The sequence below is a fragment of the Enhydra lutris genome, unplaced genomic scaffold, assembly GCF_002288905.1.
Source record: "Enhydra lutris kenyoni isolate GAN:26980312 unplaced genomic scaffold, ASM228890v2 scaffoldscaffold62, whole genome shotgun sequence".
Taxonomy (NCBI): Eukaryota; Metazoa; Chordata; class Mammalia; order Carnivora; family Mustelidae; genus Enhydra; species Enhydra lutris.
In genome coordinates, this window is record NW_019154146.1 from 6,922,034 (window position 1) to 6,932,795 (window position 10,762).

Below are 10,762 nucleotides of genomic sequence, written 5' to 3' on the forward strand. Positions count from 1 at the left end.
GACGATACCAGCACTTGAAGATGTAATCCATTTGCTGTAGAAAGCACTACACTCTTGCTACTCTGTATTTTTACTCAACTATTTTTATAGCTCTTACTCTGTAGGCTCTCAAAAATAGTAAGTATATGTGCAAAATAAACAGGTCTGAAACAGAGTGGCTGCTTCTTGAAATTTTCTTTTTCTCTAATGACAGTAAATAGGACAAGTTAACATATCAGTGGGGATGCCCTGACTTGATGGGAGCTGTGAAATGTTATTGAAAAGGCCTGGGTACCCACAACGAAAGGAGTAGCAAATAGTAGTTACCCACAACACACATGAAGTCAAGGCTTAGTTGTGCTGCTGAAAGTTATGTCCTTGGAATTGTTAGGTGTTGCATTCTGAGCACATACGAGAATTTAGAATATTTTGGTGAGTATCATAACCCCAGGATACATAAAACCAGGTGGCTTTCTAGAAATAAAATTGTGCATTAATGACAAGAGAGCTTGCCCAGTCATGGTCAGGGGGTCGGACTTGGAACAAATGCTGAGGTTAGAGTTCTCTTGAATTCAGTTGCCATTTAATGTCACAGATGAGATACAGAATTACTGAATGTTAAAGAGGAAAAGGGAATTTTCTTCTCCTTTTATTTGTAACAAGTTTACTGTATGATTTTATATATTATTTTATTTAAAGCTTCTATAAACAAGGGAAGCCATTTCATTTGTTCAGTATCTTTTCTCTATATGGAAAAGATATGAACGCACAAGACGTGAACAGCCTTGAGACCCACTATACTGACCTCAAAGACTTCCTTAGATGGTCTCCAAACTCCTCGGATGGTGGCTTGTACTGCACCCTGAGATAATTGCCCTTTTGTCTTCAGCTTCATAGGACTATGACCTCCTGAGACAAAGGGCTGTGGCTTGTTGGCTTTGAAGTGCCACCCATAGGACAGTGTCTGGTGTGGGGCACTTCAAGAGAATTAGCAGAAGGGTTTGATGACAATGGTTCAAAAATGTAGGCTTGAATAAAGAGTCTTTACCTTGGCGATGTTCATGCTGAAATACTGGGACTTGTACGAGCAAGCTCACAGAGCCTCTGCCACCCCTTTTTGTGCAGCGAAGTGGACAGAATAAAATAGTGAGATCATGAGCAGAAGGAGCAAGAAGAAATTGGAAGTGGTGGTAAATGAGCTCGGCCGGGTTCTGCCAAAGCCTTAAGAGGATTCTGATTCCAAGCAGACTAATGGGTAAAGGAACTTACTTCAGGATTTTAAACTTGGCTGCTGGATGGAATTTCAAAGGTCACTCAACTGTTGAAGCTTATTTTAATTTCTTAACATTGAGTCTGTCAATTAGCAACTTGGATCAGGGGCCTCTCCAGCGACGGGGATTGCTCACTTGGCTAACTCCAGTAATGAACTCGCGGGACTTGCATAGGCTAAAGTGTTATCTCTAGCATTTCTGTGGGCAGGCGCCATGCTGGATTCTCCTTTGTCAGTGGTGCATTTGGGCAATTAGTGGGTGATATAGATTAAACGAAAATGCATTTGGTTTCTGAGACTATAGTCATTTGTCTATTTATTGTTCTAACTAAAAGATATTTAAAGTGACAGTTGTTAGGAAGACAGATTCGGGTTCCTTTGTGGCAAAGCTTTCCTCCTCTAATTATTTTTATCTAATCTAATGCTTTATTAAATTCCCAGGAGCCATAGTTGTTCCTGTACTGAGGGTTTGCAGAGAGCTTTAAAAGATTGCTAACTGGGGCATAACATCTGTGTTACTGTTGCACAAATGAAATATTATAAAAACAACTTGTTTGAGTTTTCAAGGGCCAAGTGTTAGCTATATTCAAGGACTAACTTTCTCTCTCCAGTAAGCAAATTTTATTTTTATCCCCTCAATGATTTGTACTTAATATTTTTATTCTAACGTTTGCTGCTTTTCATTGCATTTCAGATGATTCTATTATCCCTAAATATATATTTCTATATAAGTTTGCTTTTCATTGGGGTGAGTGGAGAAACCAGCTGTGCTAGGTAACTCAGCATTCATTTCCCATGCTCTGTAGTTTTGCAATTCCAGTCCCTTCTGTTGACCTGGAAGGTTTTTTCTATCTCCATGCCCTGGAAACCTGATACTCCTTCATTTTTCTCTTTTTAAAGATTTTATCTATCTATCTATTTATTTATTTATCAGAGAGAGAGAGAGAACACAAGCAGAGGGAGCAGCAGGCAGAGGGAGAAGCAGCCTCCGGGCTGACCAGGGAGCCCAATGAGGGACTCCATCTTGAGACCCTGAGATCATGACCTGAGCTGAAGAAAGATGCTTAACCAGCTGAGCCACCCAGGCATCCCATCTGATCCTCCTACAAATGCTACTGTCTGAATGAATTCTTTTCTGATTTCTTTTCTGATTTGCTCTTTGAATGTGATTTCGTCCTCCTCTGAGCCTGTATTAGTTATAAACTTTTGCATAGAATAATTACCCCCAAACTTCATGGCTTTAAACATACACAGATGTTGTCTCGCACAGTTTCCGCAGGTCGGGAATTTGGGCACAGTTTGGCGGGATGGCTCTCGTGCAGGCTAGCTCATGAAGTTGTAGCCAGGGTGTCCCATAGTAGCCCACGGGCTTGTCTTGTGCCTGCGGGTCTGCTTCAGACATGACTGATGATCCCAGGTGGCTCTCAAGCCAGTGCTGGCTGATGGCAAAAGGCATGCCCCAGTTCCTTTCCGTGGAAGCTTCTCCATAAGATCACTGTGTCCTCACTACATGGCTGTCACTTTCCTCTGAGCAAGGGACCCAGGAAAGAGCACAGAGAAGCCACAGTGCTTTCTCAGACCTAGTCCTGGAAATCGCTCATTGTCATTTCCACACATCGCCTGTGGATGACTCGGCTCAGTCCGTTGAGAGGGAGGAGGTGGGGACGGCTGTATCTGGAGGCTGCTTCCTGCAGAGCCTGTCAATATCTCTGAGCTCGCTCATGTAATTTAAAATGTTCTATCCCGTATTACAATTATGTATATCCCTTTTCTACCCACTTCATTAGATTTTTATTTCCTTTGGAGTTTAGTCTTGCTTCCTTATCTTTACATATCTTAAAAATTCTGGGACATTGCATTCAAGATGTGTCACATTCCACTGAGAAGTTGGAAGCCACAGCCTCTTAATGGGTATAAATGAAGATACACCTGTGGTAAAGAAGTAGAGACAGAGAAATAGATTTTGGCAGAGAGAGAGGGTGTGAGGGAGAGCAAATGCGGGAGGGGGAGAGAGAGAGTGCACGCGCACACACAAATGAGGCGGAGAGCAGATTAAGCTACACATTTGATCAGATAAATATGAAAACCTTGATGCTATTTTGTAGCAACCAGGGAGCTAATTTTATGAGCGTGTAAATGTTTGGACTACTTACTATGTAACAATATTCTGCTTTGTGTGATGTATATGAGTGGTTTGCCATACTTTTCACTAAGAGTCCTTCAATTAGGCCTGATATTCTGTGAACAAAGGGCCTTCGGATCACTCAGTAAAAGCAGGCAAGTCATTGCTTACGAGTAACTCTTCAAAACCATGCCTTCAGCCAACATCGTGTCTCCCTGTGCCGCCCGCTTTGGGCTTCCATTCTCACCTTGTCCCGAAAGGGACCCAACTGCTCCTGCTCCCTGGTGGCTCCCACACCTGCCCCTGCACCCGCACCTGCACCTGCCCTGGTGCCTGCCCCTGCCCTGGTTCCAGCACCGGTCCCGCTGCCGCACCTGCCCCACGCCCACACCTGCCCTGGCTCCTGCACCTGCCCCACGCCCACACCTGTCCCGACGCCCACACCTGCCCCGGCTGCTGCACACGCCGAGAGTGCCATTCCTGCTGCCCGTGGGCAGAGTCATGTGCCCAGGGCTGCATCTGCAGGAGGCTTCGGTCAAGGGCAGCTGATGTGCCTGATGGAGGAGAGCCTGCTCCAGATGGAACCAGAGCCACATGTACAGACCTGCAGTTTTAAAACATTTTTTCATATTACCCTGTTTGCTACATTATGGTTTCTATGAAATACCTGAATTATACTAAAAGTTTTGACTTTACAAAATAATAATAACTCTTCCGTAATGTCAAGTGCAGCATTTATAATTCCTTTTCCATACGATTGAGAACTTTATTTAACCTTTGATTAACTGCTCTGTAGCCTGGCCGCTTGGGGTAAAACCATCTTCTAGACTGATCAGTTAACATTTATATGTAATTTGAGCAAAGGGCAACAGAGGAATGTCGGGAGGGACAAAGACCCAAGAGAAGAGGAGTCCTGGCAGGTTTTCCTCAGAAACATCACTCCTTGCCCATTTCTAGAACCATCGGCACACCCCAGTGTGCTTCCTGAGTGACTCATGCCTGAGTTATTAAAATGACCTCCAAATAGTTCTCACGCCTGCCAATTTGTTCTCCTCCACACGTCCCTCAGAGTCAAACTTCCGAAAACATCACTCCCTTCCCATCCTCAGAAGCCTCAGTGAGTCCCAGGACCTAGAGGCCTGTCTCCTTGCATCCCCCTGCCACTGTCCACAAAACTGTCCACGTCTTCTCTTTCCCAGACACATCCTCTCAGCCAGCCCAACTGGCAGCTCTTCTGTCCCAAGAATTTCTTCTCACGTCTATGTTTCCTGCCCTGCCCAGAATCCACGTTTGTCTCCAGGCACCCCACGTCGATCCTTCCATCCCCTTAAATTCAGCTCAGGTTCCCTAACCCTGATGCATACTCGTCTGCTGTCCTCCTAACTTCTGTGGCACCAGAGTTTGACGACCACACAGACCTCCTTTTGATACCCGCTCCACACACATGGGGGTCCCGGACTTGGGCCTCAGACGATGTTGTGTTTCCCCAACACTTACAACACTTACCACGCTGCTGTGTTCCGCGTGTGTTTATTAAGCGCCTACCTCAGCCCAAGTAGATGCTCGATGAGTAACTGAGTGAAAAATACAAGGATGGGAGCAGAGAAGTTAGGAAATGAGAGGGTTTTGTTCCTCGGTCACTGGTGTGGTCAGTGGCTGTTGATGACATAATTGCCACACGCTCACCGCTGAATCTGGTGAGACCTCGGTCGTGAAAGTGTTAATCGAGTGTTCCCTCCATCCCTTCGGGACTTTTCATTTACTGCTGACAGCCAAGAGCGCCATTTAGGAGACACTAGGAACAGAAGCGAAGACAGTGTTTGGAGCACATTAGGAGAGACCCTACGAGAGACAAATTCCAGGCCAAACTCCTCCAAGGTCGTCTCTTGAACTGGACCAGGATATTTGGAATTTTGATTTGGATGTGAAGGCTGGTATGGTACTGAAGACTGGGAGACAAAGAGTTTGAGCCCAGGAGTAAGAACGGGAAGCCAGCTGGAGGCAGAGAGTGGAACGGGATGTGGGCGGAGGGGGGCACTTTATTTTAGGAGGCTGCAATGGAAAAACCTATGTGACGCTCCTAGCAAGGTACCTGACCCAAAGCAGTGATCATAAATCCTAGTTTTTCCCGCCTTCTTCTTACCTAGTGCTTAGGAAGTTAATTATGTGGTCCCTCCAGCCATGAAATGATTCTCACTCATTTTCTCAGATGATTCAGATGATTAATCCAATAATGTTTCTAGGGTTGTCATGCTTATCCCTTGCCCAACTTTATCCTAAATACTACAAATATTCTTAATAGGAGATGAGTAATCTTATCTCAAAACTGTTTCAAGAAATCCAACGGGCTGGTAATTCTATCTGAATATATGCATCTACTGTCTACATCTATATCTGTAACAAATCTGTCCATCGACATACGCATTTTTTCTACATCTTTATTTTATATCTCTCCATATCGGTCTGTGTGTGTATATTTAAATTCACTGCATAGGGATAGTGATGGATGGTGAGAATTCCCGAGTGACTTATCTATACGTGCAACTCTGTATGATGCTCGTAAGTTTCTTTCTTTTCCGTAGCGGTCATGTAGAAACACGCATGTGGCTTCTCCAGTCACTGACACTCTAGCTTCTCGTGGTTGCATGGCGCACCCTGTGTCTAGGAAGGAGCCCTCCTTCGATGGACTTAACATGATCCTCTGTCCTCTCTTCCAGTGCTGAACACATTTTTATCTCTTGGGCCCTGTGCCCTTCATGTCTCGCTATTTGGTAAACCACCGTTCCCTGGTGTTCATTTCAGCTCCTTTTTGTTCCAGGTAAACTTTCCCTAAAGCCCTTTCTGATGCCTCATATTTTTTGTAATAATAAGGGTCATTGATGTTAGCTGCTGTAATGGGTAAATCATAAGGGATCTCAGGTCCTGGTCACCTTGCACTTCTCAGTGCTGCCTTCATCGCTGCCTTGTCCGTTTGCCATTAAAATCCCAGAGGGGGGGAAAAATCCCAGAGGGGAGGGCCACTGTCCCAGTGGACCAGCCAGATACCACGAGATTTCTCCCCTTCCCCTGTGTGCAGCAGCCGCTCTTGCCATCCTGATGATGATAACCAAGTAGTCCTGGCAGCTTGACCAGTTTCCTTCCCACCTAGATCTCAGTTCCAGGAGGTGCAAGTGGACTGGTGAGGCTGCAGTGGAATGTTCAGTACGGTTCCTCCTGAGTCCCCACGAGGATGTGCTCCTCTCTGTGGGAACCAGAGCCTGTGTTTCCACAGGGCCTGTGATCACTTCTATCGGTGGCTGTGTGTGTGTGTGTGTAGTAGAAGGAGGGGCAGATGGACTAATGTGTCCTTTACTTTGTTGAGTGTGTCCCTCCACACCCCATAGATGGGGCCTCTTGGACCTTTCCTAGTGTGGTGGGGCCCCTGGATCCACATAGACTTTCCCTCACACCATGGCCTCTCGTGTAATTACCATTTCTTTGTGATCTGTGCTAAATAGTAGGATGCCATCAGTAGAGTAGAACCATTGATGTTCTGTCAGTCGTCTTCATGGTCTAAGTTTCTTCTGGACCATATTTTAACTGAAGGGCAAAACCATGAATGTGTAGTGTTGTCCATACATGAAAGAGAACTCCCTTCCATTTTTCCTTAAGAGAGATGGGCAAGAACACACTTGCTGGGAGAGTGGCTGCACATTGACGGCGTACCTTCATGTCTCTCTGGGACACCATGGCAGTAGTTCCTGGGCTGACTGCTTTGACTTTATAAGTTTTCTTTTTCTTCCTTCTGCAAGGTAATTGCTAAGCTTTCTTTTTAACCTTGTTGTATTTAGGAACATTTTTATAAATGTTCTAATATTTTCTCCAGTGTTTCCTGGCATTGATAGCAGCTTAGGGATCTCTAAGGGCTTAGTCAACCATGTTGCTGAAAGCAGAATGGGGAGTATTTTTCACAGAACTTAGCTGTGAGGAAGAGGTAGAATGTGGCAGTTCAGTAGGGTCACCCAGAGTGAATAAGGTATGTGGGTCCTTGTGCACATGTGTGCGTATGACTCTCGGTAGAAATGGGACAGTGTTATGTTTTATCGTCTTCAAGCAGGACGTTATTAGAAGGGAAGGGGTTGAAAGTTCAGAACACAGTCAATGTCTAATTGAAAAAGGCTCTGGAAATGGGAATGATGGCCCTGAAAGGACATCAGTGGGTTCAGAGATGAGAAATAGAAGCACATAAAAACATTTATGGATGCTCTAACTCAGCTTAAGTTGACCATTGCCCTGTAGACCCATGCCATTAAAATACCGAGTTAGGTTTTTTTTTCACTTTGTTTTGTATTAGATATTGCTTTGAAATAAGTAGGAAAGCAGAATTTTGAAAACCTTTTAATTGTTAAGAAATTATATTCTAATAGTAATGTTAAATATCAGGTGTTTTTGGGAGGAGGGCTTTTGAAGAGCTCTTCCATGTGTTAAGAATCGTGTATGAAATAAAAAAATATTTTGTATTTTGTTGTCATTATATTGAGAATAGGTTTAATGTGATAAGCTCTAATGATTCTCTTGCTATTAAAATGGCCTTGAGGCTAATGTGGAATTAATATATTCCATTTGTCTCTTTGTTTGGTCATAAAATCATGTGGTCCACTTGCAAGCAAAAATACATGATTATTTGGGGGGATTTTTTCCATACAAAAAGCACTTTAAGGAAATGCAAATTTTTTAGAATTTACATATATCAGTTTGTTAGTAAGCTCCTAACCTTAATTTAATAAATTGGGTATTTGGGTGGAGGAGTGACACAATAGACAAAAATCTTAAAGAAATGAATCTGTGGTAGATAATTTCTTTTTTTTTTTTAATAAAGATTTTTATTTTTTTGACAGACAGAGATCACAAGTAGGCAGAGAGGGAGGCAGAGAGAGAGGAGGAAGCAGGCTCCCCGCTGAGCAGAGAGCCCGATGTGGGGCTCGATCCCAGGACCCTGGGACCATGACCTGAGCCGAAAGCAGAGGCTTTAACCCACTGAGCCACCCAGGCGCCCCGATAATTTCTATTTTGGAATTCTACTTTTCTGCTTGCCAATGAAATATGAGTGACTGTTGAACATACCTATTTTGGTACAACAATAGTTTTTCTTATGGCTTTAGGGAAGTTAATATTTTATATATCATTAAAATTAAATTCAAAGAACATTTATTTAAAACCTTACAATGCCTAGCACTACAAGAATATCAATGTGAAGTAAGCACAGTATCCACTTTCAGCGAGCTCACAGTCCGTAAGAGCAGAAACATCACCAATGCGGTGATGTAATTATGGATTGGTAAAAATACATGCAAATGTCTGGGGTGATTTGTGGGTCAACTGCAAATTCTGAGGCTTCTAGAAGACTTCTGTAAAGAGGTATATCTGAGCTCGGGTTTAAACAGCTAATTGGTAAATATGTTATATTAAAAATTTAAATTTAGGAAAATCACTGTTTTAGATAGTTAATGAAGTACATCCAGTTTTTAAGATGTAGCTTTGATCGATCTGTGCTCAGTGCTGAGCAGTGCAGGTCTTTACACGGAGCAGAGCACGCCGTAAGCCACCCGGCACCATGACAAAGTGCGCTGAACACCTGCTGCCTTTCCACCCTCAGAAATACTAGAGGAAATGTCTGTCTTTTCCTCCGCAGGAGCCCTGTCCTGGTTTTCCAGTGCAACCACCGTCACGTGATTTGCTTAGATTGTTTCTACTTATATTGTGTGACAAGACTGAATGACCGGCAGTTCATCCCTGACCTTCAGCTCGGCTACTCTCTGCCTTGTGTGGGTAAGTCTGGCACTTTTTTTTTTTTCTGCTCCATTTTTAATGCTAATTAAGAATGGGAGAATTGTGGATGCAAAACCACCTCCAATAAATTCAATCCCTGGATGAAGGGTTGAAAAGTCAAATATCTATTTGATCCCGGTTGTGCAAGAAACAACGTTTGGATCACAAAAAGATATAAAACCCTAAGGTAGGAAGGAATTATGTTGGCCTAGAAAATGCATCATCTGCACGGAAGTATGGGAAACAAATTGTAAAATATTATTCAGCCAATGTACACAAAGTATGTCTGTGGATTTACACCGCAAGCTCTAGATTACCCTGGATCTAGAGAAGCACTAGTCACATTTCTAAATTGGTACCCTTATTCGTAAAAATTGTGAGCACATACACAGGTGTATCAAAGAATGTATATTAAAAAATAAAGGAGATGAAAGCTGAAATATTTAATATTTTAAATTGTTTCATCTTTCAACATTGCAGAGCATTCTTTAATTGTATTACACTACTGTTGTTACATGTGTTTTTTTTTTAATTGAGGTGAAATTCACCTAACATACAACTAACCACTTAAAGTATACAATTCAGTGGAATTTCATGCTTTCATGATGTTATGCAATAACGATCACCTCTGTCTAGTTTCAAAACTTTTTCATTACCCCAGAAAAATGTTGTTACCCCACATTCATTAATAATCCCGCCCAATTTCCCCTTGCCCCCATCTCCTGGCAACCACTATGGTCTGCTTCTACAGATTTACCAATTCTAGATACTTCCTATAAGAGAAATCTTACAATATGTTACCTTTTGTGTCCTTGTTTCACCTCAAATAAGTTAATCCAAGTCACGGCATATACCTTTATGCCTTTTTATGACTGAGTAATATTCCCTTATAGAGACATACCATGATCTGCTTCTCCATTTATTCATTGATGGACATTTGTGTTGTTTCCACCTTTTTGCTATTAGGAATAATCTGCTGTAAACATTTGTGTACTTGTTTCGGCGGAGATGTGTTTTCATTTCTCTTAGATGTATACTGAGGAGTGCGATTGCTGGGTCACACAATAATGCCATGTTTAACCTTTTGAGGAACTACCAAACTATTTTCCATAGCTGCTGTACTGTTTTGCATTCCTACCAGTAACTTATAGGGGTTTTTATTTCTTTATATCCTCTCCAACACTTGTTATTTTCCTGTTTTGTTCTGTTTGGTTTTTAATAACCATCCTATAAACTTTGAAGTTGCATGTCATTGTGGTTTTGATCTGCATTTCCCTAATGACCAGTGATGTTGACTGTTAGCTTACATGCTAATTTGCCATTTGTATTACCTGTTTGGAGGACTATCACTTCAGGTCTTTACCTGTTTTTTAATTGGGTTATTTATCTTGTTGTTGAGGTAAAAGAATTCTTTATGTATTCTGGATACTAGACACTTATCAGATACATGATTTGCAAGCACTTTTCCTATTCTGTAGGTTGTCTTTTTACTTTCATGATAATGTCCTTTAATACAGAGAAGTTTTTAATTTTGATGGGGTCCAATTAATCTCTTTTTTGTTGCTTATGCTTTGGTTTCAGAG

The 10,762-nt window shown here is 42.4% G+C and overlaps 1 protein-coding gene across 1 annotated transcript in view; it reads left to right on the top strand.

Annotated features, from left to right (window-relative positions):
• LOC111158711 (parkin RBR E3 ubiquitin protein ligase) overlaps positions 1 to 10,762 on the top strand; it is a 1,042,614-nt gene that overhangs the window by 635,007 nt on the left and 396,845 nt on the right. The window contains exon 6 of the mRNA XM_022520930.1: positions 9,043 to 9,179. Within this exon, the coding sequence (XP_022376638.1) occupies positions 9,043 to 9,179 (137 nt within the window). The remainder of the gene's footprint in view (positions 1 to 9,042; positions 9,180 to 10,762) is intronic.